Here is a 15,822-nt window from a genome sequence, read left to right as displayed (position 1 = left end):
GTAGATTGGTTAATGTTAGCAATGTTAAAAAAACAACTTAACTGTGTTAAGCAATCTTTTTTTTTTTGTGGTCTGCTGAAAATTTCTTTGGTTTTTCACACCTCTGTTTGGCTTGTCTGTGGTCTGTGCTGTGGTGTTGTAGCGTAAGTAGGCCTACTCACTATTATGCTGCAATATTACATAATTCTTCCATAATGCTTTACGCAGTCCACATTTTCACATTTGTTTGAGAAATAAATGATCAAACAAAAAAAAGTGTTTTTCTTTGCCGGTAGGTCTGTGAAATATGCCGTGAAATAGGTATTACATTTTTATATAAATGGTCTTAAAAAGGACTTAAAAAGACTTGAATTTGACTTGAAGAAACCTGTAGGAACCCTGTGAAGGTCAGCACCAGAATTTTAAAATTGAAACGAAAAGTGACTGGGAGCCAATGAAGGGCTTTTAGAATGGGAGTGATATGGGCCCTTCTGTTTGTGCGAGTCAGTAACCTCGCCGCAGAGTTTTGTACCTGCTGAAGACGAGACAGCGCCTTTTTGTTTAGACAAGAAAATAAGCTGTTACAATAGTCTAAACGGGAAGACACAAAGGCGTGGATAATCATCTCAAGATCATCTCTGGACACAAATGAACGTAGTTTAGAGATTTTCCTCAGTTGGTAAAAACAACTGACACTACACACGTGTTTCTGACAAGCAGAAACCAGAAGAGGTGCATGAAAGACTAGATAAGCAAAAGAGAAAATGGGACACAATTCTAACAGTAAAGGTGAACAGATGTGGGACAATGTAACCATAGGAACGTTTAAAGACATTTGCTGGGTGTGCGATGATAGAGCATACCTATTTCTACCGTATGGGTGGTACGGATGCTGTTATATAGCACAGTTAAAACTTCCATATAAAGTTTTGGTTATCCAACAGGGACTCCACTCAAATGAGATTACCTATACGAATACTTCTGGTTAAAAGGACAAAAAGGGACATGTCAGTTTTTGAAGAATTGGGGCATAGCTATTATTCCATATTCTTAGCTGATCATATTGATAATATTACATATCTGATTACACCATTTCATAAAACATTGTTTTAACCAAGAGGTTCTTGGTTAAAAGGGGGAATAAAAATGGAAACTGTTACTCAAGTGTTAAATAAGAATATTGAGAATACATTGTATTAAATGTTGATCATGCAAAAATCAAATAAAAATAAAAAAGAATAAAAATATAAAGAAAGAATCTAACATTAGTACAGCAAGGGAGATTATTATGTTGTATTTGATGTTTGGGCAAAGATACTGGTCACATATTTTTTACCTTCCAGAATAAGTTTGAAGGTGATGGTGCCAAGTGATTCTAATTGCCCAAAGGAACTGAGACACCCCAAACATGGAAAATTCAAACATGGACACTTAAGGACACTAAAGGACAAACATGGATGGCAAAACCCCAACGTCATGAACTGTGCAACTGAACGATAAGTTGATGGAAAAAAGAAGAAAAAAAACGAAAGGGAAAAAAAAGAAAACTGTTTAATGCAATCATATGTGTCCTATATACTTGTGATGTCTGTTATACTGAAATGTGCTTATTACAATGTATTCTACGTCATTAATGAATATTCTTTATTCTACACTAGAGATTTTCAATAAAACCTTTTTGGGGCTTGTTAGATAGCATAAAGTGCTTATATTGGGACCACAGTTACTCTGATTTTTTTTTTCAGGGTTTTTATTTGCAGGGCCAGTGAAGTTAGGTAAGGAAAGGTTCACTGTGGGGTGCAATGGGTTGACCAGACCAAACAGTGGGCGTCTTTTGTTTATTTCTGAGGTTTTCAATGTATGTGCTTTTATATATTTACATGTAGACATTTAGGCATATTGATGTCTCTTCTTCAAATGATTACAAATAAATTATAATTTAAGTACATTTATTGACATGGAATTAAAATTGATAAATATAAGACTAATCAAGATATGTATAAAATTAAGGATGCATCGAATATTTGGCCACCGAATATATTCGGCCGAATAGTGCAAAAAAAAAAAAAAAACAACATTCGGCCTTTAGTTTTTTGAGTTAAAAGCAAGGCTGAATAATAGTGTGTGACGCAATCAAACAATGGGCAGTGATTTTGAATCGTGCGTTGCTGCAGTAGCACAGCAGTAGCTCCTCCTTTCCACACACAAACACAACCAGACTCTCTCCTTACCGCTCTTCGTCACCGCATAAAAGTTGGAAACTGTCCATTTCCACAACTCAGTGAGCTGCGAGTCTGTAAACATCCCCATCGTTTCCTCATTACACTACACCGGGTGTCGCTGCATAGACTGGTGTAGCATTAGCATGAAGTGCTAACAGCTAATGTGTGTAAACAATGGGTCAGTGGCTCCAAGCAGTGCAGAAAAAGAAGCGCAATTTGGGCATCCAGTAATGGAGTTTTCATTTACATATATGGCAATAAATTATAATATATATTCTATATTAAACACCAGTGTTGTTTTAGCTATAAGATAGTTGGAGAGCGAGAAGCTCACATTCTCGGAGGCGTGTTAGGTGACGTCACCTGCCAACGTGGGCAATATCCAACTGTCCCGTTTGGAGCTGACTTTGTTTATACAAAATGTGGAATAACAAGGGAGGAAGGAAACGAAACTTTTTCAACTTTGTCCCTCTGAATGAGGCTAAAGGGATGTATATCACTATCAAAACCATTATAAAGGTATTTTTTCATTATACCTCCCCTTTAATGCACTTTAGGTTTTTTTTGGATGCATGTTTTGTTTTATTTGAAGGGCTAATATAAATGAAAAACTTTGTTGTGCTTTTTATGAAAATCAAAGGCTACTGGAATATTTAAAAAATGTCATAATATTCAATAAACATTTGCTTTCGAAGTGTATTAAAGCATTTAACATGTGACATTAAAGGTTTATAGTCCTTTTTGAATAAATAATTGACTCAAAAAATGCATATGAGTGATACGTGTTTTCCTCAAGTTTGTATACATTGTATCTGCAGGCGTTTGACAGGCTCGTATTTCAGTTCAAGTTTCTATTTGATAAATAGACTGTTTTACTTACGTTGGTGCCCAGAACTGAGTTGATTGATTATATGGTGATGAGCTAATGTTAAAGACATACCCCGAAGATATACATGCTTTGCCTTCCCCGAACGAGTTCAGGGTTTGCATCGATCGGACCCCAACTCTCAGCAGGTCTAATTTTTTTTTACTTTTTCAGGACATTGATTGTATTAATAAACTGCCTATTATTTACATATCATTTGTCCCGAAGACTTTTTCTATACCACTTTTTTGTCATCACCATCCACACCACAAGATGCAACACTTTCTTTAAAAAACATGTCAAAAATGTGTTCTAGGCTATTTATGCACTATTTAAAAAAAAAATAGTGAAAAACTTTGCATTTGATATTCGGTTTTTGGCCAAGCGTTTATTTTTTATTGGGCCTCAAATTTTCATCTCGGTGCATCCCTATATAAAATAATACAAGCTTTCCTATTTTTGATTGGGTTATAGGTTTACTGAAATTTGCTAATGTAGCTAAGATGATAGTTGTAATTTGCTTCTTCACACTTTGAAATTTTTACAGTATGGATAAGTTTGAACAAGATTAAAGGGGTGCCATCACAGTTAAAATACTTTGTGATTTTTGCTTTATCGAGATGATTACATCTCAAAAGGGGGAAATGAAGTGTACCAAAGTATTTAACATCTTGATATTAAAAAGTTCATCACAGTGAAGAGTTAGAGGCCTTCATTTTTGAGTCAGTGTACCATTCAGATACAGTATATTTAAACTTGGGGGTCAAACAACAAGCTCCCTGTTTCACTGATTTATAGGTTGTCTTTTTCTCCAACTATTTCTAGAGCAAGGTAATTCCATATATGGTGATGAGCTAAGGTTAGAGATATGGTCAGCAGCTCTCAGTAGGTTGTGACACCCTGTTTTTGGACTCTTGATTGTACAATAAATGTCATAATATTTGCAATTCAGTTGTCCCGCAATCATAATCACTCACCTTGTTTTTAAACCACCTCCTCTTGCTGGCACATGTGTAAAAACACTGGCTATGATTGGCTACCATGAAACATGACGTCGCCTCAGTCAATCATAATTGCTCACCTTGTTTTTAACCCACCTCCTCACAACAGCTGAGTCAGAAGCCAGGGATGCTTTCGGATAACATTTTATTTAATCAATGCATGTAACGCACCACATTTAACGTTCAGTAATGATAACTGCGTTGTAACGGCGTAAAAGTAATTGGTTAGATTACCCCGTTGCTGAAAAACAAACGGCGTTACATAACGACGTTATTCCAAACACTGCAATTGACTTTACAACAGTTTTAAAGAAGTTTGAGGGTATTGTGTCAAGGCAACACGTTGATGGATTCAGCTGCTGAACAGTTTCCTCTATTGTTTTTGGGTTTACTGTAATAAACTCTAACATTGTAGTTGACTCATCCCTCAGTGGTTGAAGCTGTTCAAGATTTTTGTTATTTTGCTGGTGTGTTCTGATGTTTGACCTTATTGATTGTATTTTTTCATTTAAATATACAGTAAATTCATTGCATTTTACAGCTGACAGTAATTCAGGGGCTATCTGATCATTGAATTTTCGCCGACTTATTTTGTACAGTTCTCGATTAATTTGGAGTTTTGTTGATCTCCATTTACGCTCAGCTCTTCTACAGTCAGTATTATGTATAGATCAAGAAGACGGCAACTGTGTGCCTCATGAGAATAGCTTTATTTATTTTTGTATTTCCCAGAATGCCTCGGGAGCCCGGACTCCCGTTTACCAACAGCAGTAACACTTTACAACAGTCATACGCCACACTGTCGTAACACACACACATACACAGGTCGCTGTGGTACATAACAGTCAGATTTCAAAGTCTGCATTATCTCAGTCCTCCTCCAAGATGTTTTCTGTGTTTTGTTTTCTCTTCGTTTTGATTGGAGCCACCACATATATGACATTAAAAATGCATTAAAAGGAGCAAAAATATGGCAAGAAAAAGTGATGAAAATAGGTTAAAATATGGAAAGTTTAATGAAGTTGCAGAAAAAGGGTAAAAATAAGCAAAAATGGATTCAAATTCTTTAAAAAAAATATTCTTAGTTTATTGAAGACATCTGGCGACCCCCTCCCAGTGTTTCGCAACCCCAAATGGGGTCCTGACCTGAAGGTTGAGAACCCTTGTTAAACAACGGGCGAGATCAAACGTAGGCAACTTTCATCACAGCAGGGCCACAAACATCCAGTCTGAGAGCCACATTATCAACATTAATGTCAGCATTTAGAATAATGACCAATCTAAACAAAAATTTGTTTATTTGTTGTTGCTTTGCATGTTTTGTTTATTCCTCAGAACTTCTTTAGGATTTTGGAGTCCTTTTTGTGTATTTAGTGTTGTTTTGCACATTTTTGTTGCTTTTGTGTATTTTTGAAGTAATTTTCTGTGTTTTTGTTCTCTCTTTGTGCATTTTGTATTTTATTTTGTGTTTTTATGTATATTTTAGAGCCATGTTGTGTATTCTTGTTGTTGTTTTGGGTATTTTAAATTAGACTGAGGGCCTTGTGTGGCCCCAGGCCTCCCTTCATCCATGTCTAGGCTAGATCACATGTGTACAATGTGTATTTTGTTTGACATTATTTCACAATGTCATAGACAACAAACCACTGGATTGTACTCCGTAGATATTTACTGGAATCAGAACAAAAACCACCAACTAAAGTTCATCAAGACTTGCAGTATTGATTTAGACCACAAGATGGGGCTAGAGTCCCACCAGCGTGGGGCTTATACTGAAACGTTTGCTGAAGAGATGAGACTTTTATCACAGTGGGGGCTACAAAAGTGTGTGATTGTGTCTGAAGGTCACATGATTAACATTCATGTCAGCATTTAGAATAACGACCAATCTGAACATTAACTCTTTCAGTGCCAGCCAGTCTCAGATTTTCTATCCCCCTCAGTGCCAGCCGTTTTTGAGCATTTTGACTGATTTTAAGATCCACAGAATATTTCCTACTATGACTATCTGAAATCTGACGCCAGATTCTGAAAGATTGAAGCCTCTACTTTCATCAAAAAAAAAAAGTTTCTGGCTTGTTGCATTCTTTTGTTATCAACCGTTGAATAGAGCAAGTTTTATACAAAGTTTCAGAGCAAAAAGCTGAGAAAAAAGCCTTGTCAGTGACTTTAAAGCCTTTTTTTGCTTTAGTGACAACTCTAACATCTGAACATAGTTTCCTTATATTAAAAAAAAAAAAAAAAAAAAAACACAGTCCGGGCTTTTGATGAGAAAATTATTATTTTGCTATCTGGGTCAGAGTCGAATGGATTTCTTACTGTATTTTGGCATTCCTCCAACTTTCTCTGCTTACCGGTCACTGCTTACCCCGTTTTTTTATGGTTTTATCTCACAATCGCCACACTATCCATGAGTTCCACACTTGCTCTGGTCGGAGTGTGTGCTGCTGTGCGCTGCTGGGAATGTCTGCTCTACACGTAGCACCATTTTCTGTCTCGTAAACTCCTTTCCTTTCTCCCTCTGAGCTCTGATGAGCATGGATGATCTCTCATCCAAAGGTGCGCTGCTACTTCCTACATGTCACCTATTATTTTGCTATCTGGCTCACAGGCTGGGGGTATTTTGTACCCACCTCCACACCCCCCTCCTCCCCCTTCCCCCCGACACGCAGGGATGACCCGTTTGGCCTGGTTGGTTGATGGTTTTATCTCACGATCGCAACATTATCAATAATCCACTCAGGTCCACACATGTTCTGTGTTAGTATGTGGTGTTGTGAGCTGCTGGATACGTCACAATATCACTTCATAGCGCCATTATCTCACTTCTTTTCCTGCTTCTTCCTCCTTTGCTGGGTAGCATCAGTGGCTAATCTCTCATCTAAAGGTGCACTGCTGCCATCTTCAGGAAACAGTTGGTCACTGCAACACCCCACAGCTTAGATATTGATGAGGGACCTCTGCCAGGGTGTTTTCTAGTAATCCCAGTGAAAAAATGCAAATGACGAGATATCTCGTCAATGGCACTGAGTGAGTTAACACAGTTTTGTTTTTAGTCATTTTGTTTTGTAGTTTTAGTTACTTTCTTATTATTTTTGTAGTCATCTTGTGTGTTTTCAATCCGAGCACTGTTAAAAACCGCTTCCACACAGGTGACCCCTAGTGAATGAAAACACCGACTACCTGGGTCTCCAGCGGGCGTAATTCGGACTCTACCTGAGAATGATGTGCAAATCTGAGCACTTTTGTTAAACCGATGGGAAAAACAGTATCAAAACGAAAGACATCCTCTGCTTCCACACTCCTTCTCCCAAACTTTTAACTTTTGATTGTTATGTCTTTTCTGTATTTACTTTATTGTTGTGGGTTTATTTTTTGACTTGTGTAGTTGTTTTAACTGTAAAGTGTCTTTGACTTTTTGAAAAGTGTTTATAAATAAAATGTATTAATATTATTGATGGGAAAAGTGAGTGTGTTTATACATGATGACTGCATTATATTGTTGTACTTTTGAACAAAGACGTTGCTCCTTTGCTGAGTCATGTTAGATTAGATTACCCGCATTACAGACAGATTGTGCTGTATCCACAGTGCCAGCAACAAAGTCTCTGCTCAAGGTCTCATACCAAAAACTCTGATAAGCAGAGCTCTGTAACAGTGCCTACGTATAATAAGATGTGATTCTTGTTGAGTGCCTTTCACTTCTTCCTTCGGAGAGGGTTTAGATGGCCGACTCACATTCTTTCCCCTACGCACACAGATAGGACACCAGCTGCATCTGACCTTCAAGGCCAAAGGCAGACTCACATGCGGACTCGCATCCAGACACACACGCACACACGCATACACTCACTCACATTCACATCACACACAGACACACACACCAACTGACGCACACACATTATCAAGACAGATATCAGTGGCTCCAACATCTCCACTGTTAAGGCATCAGACCCCCTCCTTTCCTCTCATCTTAGGGTGGGACTTTTCTCTATCTGTGATAAGTTTAAACTGTGGAACTTTCCCATTAGTTGCTGGCCGCTTGCCCTTCCTACAGGATGGAAGACCTTTTTTGTACTCCTTTTCATTTAGTTTATAATAAATCCTTTTTTATAAAATCATCATGCTGGACAACTGGACTTCATCATTCAACCAGAGCACAAATCATGTTTCCAAAGAGGATGACCGTAATTTGCTGTGACACCACCAACAGCTGGAATTCTCTCATGTGGAGGCAGCCGAGGCAGATGATGTGGATAGCCGAAGCCATCAATCCGAGTGACCGGAGACATAATCTGAACTGAACAGATTTGCCAGGTCGAAACAGTGCGAGACATGCCCTGAATGTCTCCACCCACTGCACCGACAGGGATGATGGGCCGTGAGGAGCCTATGAATGCACGCATGAAAGTGTAAACGGTGCAGCTGGTGAACAAGGAACATCCAGCTGCATCACTGACAGTCATTTTCTTCCTCCTCAATTGCGTAAGCCGAGCGGGCTGTGCCGGCGTAGCAGCGGCCGTTGGCCAGCCCGATGGGCCTTGCTGAGGCTGAGGTGGGGCAGAATGCGGAGCGGCCAGACGCAGACTTAAACTGCTGACCCTGGGGGGCAGTTTGAGATGGTCTTTTCTGTGAGGATGGAAATGAGACCAGGGGCCTTTGTGGAAGACACAGACACAGAGCTTCATCATCCTTCTTATTTTCTGCAGCATTGCTGTACAAAAGCCAGCGTCGTGCCGAATATCTCATCCGGGACCACCGGCGTGTCAAGGATGTGGCTCTTTTCTGCGTCAGAAAACCTAGTGAGGTCGAGCCAAAGCGCTCATTCCTGAAGCACCACGTTGCTCATCACGCTACCGCGCTGGGTGCGGAGACACACACCTGCTATGGATGAAATTTCCTCCGCTGTCGCTGGGTCCTGAGACCGAGTGAAATCCTCACACAGTTCAGCTTGGTAATTCGTGAGGAGGGAGAGGGCATTCAGAGCTCTCACTGAGAGCGCCGCTGAAACGTACGCCCTGCCCGATAGGTTCGACTGAAGACGGTCACTCCATCTTCATGGGTCTCCGGGGAGACAGAGCAGGCTGGCGTGGCAACAGATGAGCCACAACCAGCAGCTCCACCAGAGGCATTCTGAGCAGTCCGAGGCTCTCTATAGCCTTGCAGTTGAGGGTGGAGGCATATGCCACATGAGACTTTCCACTGAAAGGGCAGTCCTTCCATGGATGCGAGGAGAACTTGTCTTGGCGTGTCCTTGGAGGTGGGAAGATTCTTACCCTCATAGCGGGACCTGGTGGCCTCCGTCACAACGGTGGGCCATGGGATGGCGAGGCGTGCCACATCGTGTCAGCATAGCTCCAGTGTCTATGCTTGGAAGAGAGGAGACAGGTGTGGAAACCTCCTCTTTCCCCAAAGAAGCGACAAAGGCGGCAGGCAGCTGAGAGCCCCAGCTGGAGCCATGGGCAGCAGCAGAGTTCATTTTTGCATATAATGCCATTTTGTGTGTGTGTTTGTTTTTACTTAATGTGTTTTTTAATTTAATTAAATTTGGTTTCTTTTTTGTCATTTTATGTGATTTTAAAGTCTTATTGTTTTGTCTATTTTTCTATTATTCTAGATATCTTGGACAACTTCCTTTTCCAGAAGGTTTTCAAAGCTGTTGTCCTGCTGCTGAATTTCTTTTTTTGCTGCCAGGTTTTAGAAAGCCAGGGTGGGACTAATGTACCTAGCAACAGTTTAGCGTAGACCACTGTACCATGTTGAATTTGCTAGCTGCTTTCAAATAGATCCCAAGATCTCTACTAGTTAACAATTAATTCACTAACCAATGTTTACTGTGGAAAATTAAATGCAGATTCACGAAATATGGTTTTTTGCAATCTGTAAAAAATATTGTAAACTTGAGAAATGTAAATTACTTAATAAAGAGCAAACTTTTTTAATGTAACACAGATGATGTTTAATATTCAAAGGTAAAACAAGTAACACAATATCCACAGTTATACATACAGAAGGTAAAAATTACACAAAATAAATCAACTGTAAAAACAAATTGCCCAACTATAAAACTTTTGAAAATATCTGTTATGTTAACTTACTGATAGAACTAACATACAAAACTCTAACTACACTTCAAACTTAAACTAAAAAACAATGAACAACTATTAAGAAAATATTTACTACACACATCACATATGAAAGTCTTTTCTTATGTGTGGACTCTCCTGAGGACTTTCAGTTCAGACTTTTGTTTGAAACATTTTCTTTCTCAACACATTTGAATGGTTCCACATCTTTGTGCATTCTCACATGCGACTGCAGGTTACCCTTATGGGTAAAACATTTGCTACAAACATCACATTTAAATGGTTGTTCTCCTGTGTGGATTCTCATGTGTCTATTGAGATCAGACTTCTGAGTATAACATTTACTACAATCATCACATTTAAATGGTTTTTCACCTGTGTGGATTATCATGTGTCTATTAAGATCAGACTTCTGAGTATAACATTTACTACAAACATCACATTTAAATGGTTTTTCTCCTGTGTGGATTATCATGTGTCGCTTTAGGTCTTGCTTTTGAGTGAAACTTTTACTACAAACATCACATTTAAACGGTTTCTCTCCTGTGTGGATTCTCAAGTGTAACTGCCGGTGTTGCTTTGTAATGAAACATTTACTACAAACATCACATTTAAATGGTTTCTCTCCTGTGTGGATTGTCATGTGTAACAGCAGGTGATGCTTTGTAATGAAACCTTTACTACAAACATCACATTTAAATGGTTTTTCTCCTGTGTGGATTCTCATGTGTAATTGTAGGTGTTGCTTTCGAGTGAAACATTTACGACAAACATCACATTTGAATGGTTTCTCCCCCAAGTTGATTTTCAGTTTTGAAGCTGCACTGAGTGATGTTTTCTTACCACCCACACATTCAGATGTTATTTTTACCTGAACTTTCGTTTTTGAACAAATCTGTTGAAATGAACTAATCTGTGTTTTGGAAGCTTTACATCCCATCTCAGCTTTTTTACTTGAGCCAGACATCTTTCTATTTTTCCTGGTGAAGTCAAAGTCGGCTTCAGCTTCAGACTCTGACAGAGGTTTCCGTAAACATTCATCATCATCATCTTCGTTACTATCTTCAGTCTGAGACGAGTCTGTTTCTGTTCCATCAGGACCTTGTAGTACTAAACTGCTATGATCTGGGTTCTGGGCTGCTTCTGGTCCTTTGTTGTTAATTCCCACAGTTTGTCTTTTCATTAATTCATTTAAACTACAGGTTGAAGGTTCATCCTTCATGTTCATTTCTGTTAGTTGTCTCCAGTGTATCTGGGAGGCCTGAGGCTTCTCCTCTTCATCTTCACATTTAACAGGACAAGCAGCACTGTTTGTCTCCTGCTGCACACAAAGCTGCTTTTCCTCCAGACCTTCACTGAGCATCTCTGGTTCCTCCTTTATGTGGAGACGCTCTGGGAGCAGCTGCTCCACATTCTTCATCTCACTGAAAACACAATCAGTGACTGACGGCTGCTGGAGCTGTAATCTGTGCAGATGAACTTTGGGCATGAAGGCAGCCAGCACAAGTTTTTCAGTTCCATCTGTATTTGGAACAGATTGGAAACCTAATTGTCTACTGGTGTTATGGTGGAGACTCTTGTCAGGAAAGATCATTTTTATTTCACCATCCACTGGAACTTCTTGCACTCCATGTTCAGTCTTGATGGCTTGTAACAGAGTCTTTTCTTGCTCTGTTGCTCTGCATATTTCTATTGCTCTGTGTAACGTTAGACGTCTTTCCTGTAACAGTCTCTTTTCTAGGTGAGAGTCTGTGATGCTTAACATCAGCTTATCTCTGAGCATGTCATTCTCACTTATTCCAAACTCACAGTGTTTGCTTTTGTGTCTCAGCTCTGTTATGAATGTGTTTACTGATGTCCCTGCTGTCCTCTGATGGGACCAATATTGAAGTCGTTCAAAGACAACATTTCTCTGTGGACTGTAGTAATCTTTAAAGGCTTGAAGAACATCCTCCATTGTCAGCTCATCTCCCTCAACTCTAACAGTCAGTGTGTTGAACACTTCCAGTGCATCCTCACCGATGGTGTGGAGTAAAATGTCAATCTTTTCTTGTTCATCTTTCTCCCCTGAGGCCGCTATATACCGCAGAAAGCTTTGTTCCCAGCTGCACCAGTTGTCAGCAGGGTTAGTGGTGAGAGACAGTGGTGACGGTGCTTTAAATTGCTCCATTTCCTCCCCTTTTTCTACTCTCTTTACTTTTCTATCCTGTAGCGTCTCGGTGGTGCTAGCTCCTCTGCTAGCTCGGTTAGCATTCTGCTCCAGCCTCTCTGTGTCTAAAACTCCGTCTTCTGACACCGTGTTGTGCTCTCTTACTTTCCAGTGGAGCTTTAAGGCGCTATTATAGTGTGACCTGACTCCGTCTGTAGGCTTTATATTAATAACATTCACTGTTAGACTCACAGAGACAAAAGTAGTTTTCCCTTCGCTCGTTCTTCTTCTACTGATATAACTCACAAACTCAGCGGTTCTTCTTCTTCTTCTTCTTCTTGTTTTACGGCGGTTGGCCTCCAGCTTAATGGATCATTACCGCCACCTGCTGCTCCGGAGTGTGTCTCAGACATTAAGGCCTACACACAATCACCAGAGGTGTAAAGAATAATCTCTTTTGAATGAGTCAATCTAAAAAACAGGTCAGTTTCCACATGTATGTACGTTTTTGATTGTCATAAGAAAGTGACCCTCACTCCAACCCTACGTCACTTCCTTCACTCGCAATCTTTACGACAGAGCTGGTGGGACGTGATATTTGAATGAAAACCGACCATACGACTTTTAATAAATATTTTAATAGTACACATTTAAATATGTGACTGTCGTGGTGTTTTTAATTGTTAATTAGAAAAAAAAAAAAAACGGATTAAAACACAATACACAACATTGATAATGAAAAACCAAACAGAAAATAAGATAAACACCAATATAAACTCAGAGCATAAACTTCTAATTACATATACATTACAAATACATTTGGTACCTATATCGGCACTGTGAAGTATAAGGCAGAGTGTTTGGACCAAATTTTTTAATCACAATTAAAATTTGGAAATTTGTGATAACAATAAAATTGACAATATAAATGACGCTAGACAAAATATTTGCAAACTGCACAACTTTATTGGTGCAAATTAAAAAAAAAGGAAAACCTTCTTTTCAAATGAGCAACGAGCACTTTTATATATATTACACATACATTTGTACCAAAAACAATAGTGCATACAAGCAACTGGCCCTTCAAATGAGAGAGAGAAAAAAAATAGGCTGACAATTCCAATACATAAACATTGTCCACATAGGTAAAGTATTTACTTAACATCATAAAACTGCAATGTGCGAAAATAAATATTCTAAATAATAAAACTGCACAAACTTTTAAGTTAACATAACAATAAAATGTAAATAATGCTAATGAGCAGAAAAGTTGTATTATAGTGTCTCAGTCCCCAAAGTGGGGTACACAAATTGCCATAGGGGGTACATGAATAAAAAATAAAAATTGGAATCTAGAATATAAATAGACCAGCAGTCAGGAGCCTCCATGCATTGCCACAAATTACAAATTAGCTGATGTAAGACTACTTGTGGATGCAGATTGATTTTTTTTTTTTTTCAATTATTATTATTATATATTATTCTTCAACAGATTAAGTAAAATTCAGAGACAAATTTCACTTTAGGACTACATTGTATATGACATTACATCAGTGGTTCTCAACTTTTTTGAGTTGTGACCACATTTTGTTATCAGAAATTGTTGGTGTCTCCTGAGACTTTTTTCTTTCTTTCTAGATTTAGCTTTTGATAATGTTTGTTGTTGCCAGGATTCGAGCACAAAGTGACAATATGCACCAACTCAGACATTTTTAATCTACATTTTATTTTAGCTAAATTTTTATTTAAGAAAGCAAAAGTATAAAAAACAGTTTTTTAAGATTTTTGTGTGTGATGCTGAAATTTGAAAAAGAATAATAATGAAGACATTTAAAAAAAAAAAATGTATTCAGTATTTTTATTATTATTATGAATTATTAGACATTTCAGGGTACCCCATTTGAATTCCAGGCGACCCCACATGGGGTCATGACCCCAAGGTTGAGAAACTTTGCATTTGATTATAATATTTTTAAAATGTGCAGAAGTAGAGGGTACATGGCTTAAGATTAAATGTCTGAAGGGGTACGGGACTGTGAAAAGTTTGTGAACCACTCGTATACTGTATTGTGAGGCTCATGCAAGGGTCCGCTGTGCGGCTGAACCACATGTCCGTGGTAGATGCAATAGAGTGTTTGAAACTTCAGTGCAGACTTCTTCATATAAACTTGGCAAGGCAACTTCAGAAAAGTACCTTGTAGCGGGAATCAAACACGTAAATCTCTCTCTATCAACACTCTGAATGGGCATTATATCATGAGCAAAACATGGCGTCACTGCATTAGTGAGCTCTCCCCAGCGTTTGTTCTAAACCGCTGAAGTTGCGCCCTTTTTGGGACCTGGTTGGTCAGTCGCGGTCAATGAGCTGCTTTCCCCTTTCTTTTAGTTCCTCCTCAGTCGCCGACGACGCAGCCGCCATGCTCCTCGCTCCAAAAACGGCACTGTGCTTGCGCGTTTCACCCAGACATTATCATGATATTTCAATTTCATATAATTTCCCAAAATTGCATCGGTATCACCGTGAACGGTATAATACCGCCCGGCCTTACTGTGAAGGCTGATGTGCTCTGATATTTGAAGCTATTTGAAGGATTAAAATAGATGCTGCGGTGAGTTCACCGGAACGCTGAAAGTACGTTCTTGGCACTTGGAGAAGTGCCAGGACGCTCAATTGACAATTTTAGAAGTCCCGGACTCCGTACTGGTGCGTACCGGCCCACTTAAACCACTGATACTGATGATATATTCTACTCTAATAGAAGTACTGCTACTTGATTGAAATTGTACTAAAATTCAAGTACAAGTGGGTCATACATAAAATACACAAGTACAAGTAAAAAAGTAGCTCAATTAACCTTCCTCTTGTGTTAGCTTTCTGTTATCATCACTGATGTTAACAGGTCGATTTTGATCCATACCTAGCTTATCAGTAAGGGTAAAATTTCAAGAGGAAGTGCTTCCAAATATTATTGTAGGATACTTAAACTACTACTGTGCGGTTGTATGTGCCACCACCTCTACGTTGCTATAAATGCCAAAAGTATGGGCATATTGCTGCCTACTATAAATGAACTCAAACATGTGGATAGTGTGGAGGAGAGCATGATTATGGAACATGTGATGCAGGAGTGCAAGAAAAGTGTGTGAATTGTGGAGGGGCTCACCGTGTTGGGCTTGTGCCCATGTGATCCAACAGATCAGAGTAGAGAGGAAAGGAACTTATTCTGAGGTGGTTAAGTAACTACAGGTAGAACCAAAGATGTTGAGACAATCTCCAAGAGTGGAGCAAAGCAGAGCAACAGATGAAGAATCACTTCTTCTCAAAAATAAAAAAAAAATTGTATTTCATTGTTGAAGTTATTAACTGTACTTTCCAGGCTAAACCCGAGATCTCAGAAAACTGTCATTGTTGTGAAAAAGTGCTGCAAGATACTTTGGCATTAAAGATATAAAATGGGAGAGTGTGTATGAAGAACTCCAGACCCGGGAAACGAAATGAACTGAGAAGTCAATAGGTTCC

At 39.0% G+C, this 15,822-nt stretch overlaps 1 protein-coding gene across 1 annotated transcript; it reads right to left on the bottom strand.

Moving 5' to 3' along the window:
• Window positions 1–10,001: 10,001 nt before the first annotated feature.
• On the bottom strand, window positions 10,002–12,323 carry LOC114473986 (zinc finger protein 182-like). Its single transcript, XM_028463814.1, has 2 exons — window positions 10,529–12,323; window positions 10,002–10,444 (listed from the first exon to the last, which is right to left on the bottom strand). The coding sequence occupies exons 1-2, from the start codon at window positions 12,321–12,323 to the stop codon at window positions 10,302–10,304; spliced, it is 1,938 nt and encodes a 645-aa protein (XP_028319615.1). The 3' UTR covers window positions 10,002–10,301.
• Between the last annotated feature and the right edge of the window lie 3,499 nt (window positions 12,324–15,822).

Source organism: Gouania willdenowi, chromosome 13, assembly GCF_900634775.1.
Source record: "Gouania willdenowi chromosome 13, fGouWil2.1, whole genome shotgun sequence".
In the NCBI taxonomy this organism is placed as follows: Eukaryota; Metazoa; Chordata; class Actinopteri; order Blenniiformes; family Gobiesocidae; genus Gouania; species Gouania willdenowi.
The sequence above is the reverse complement of the archived record's forward strand: the minus strand, read 5'-3'. Positions and strand labels throughout refer to the sequence as shown.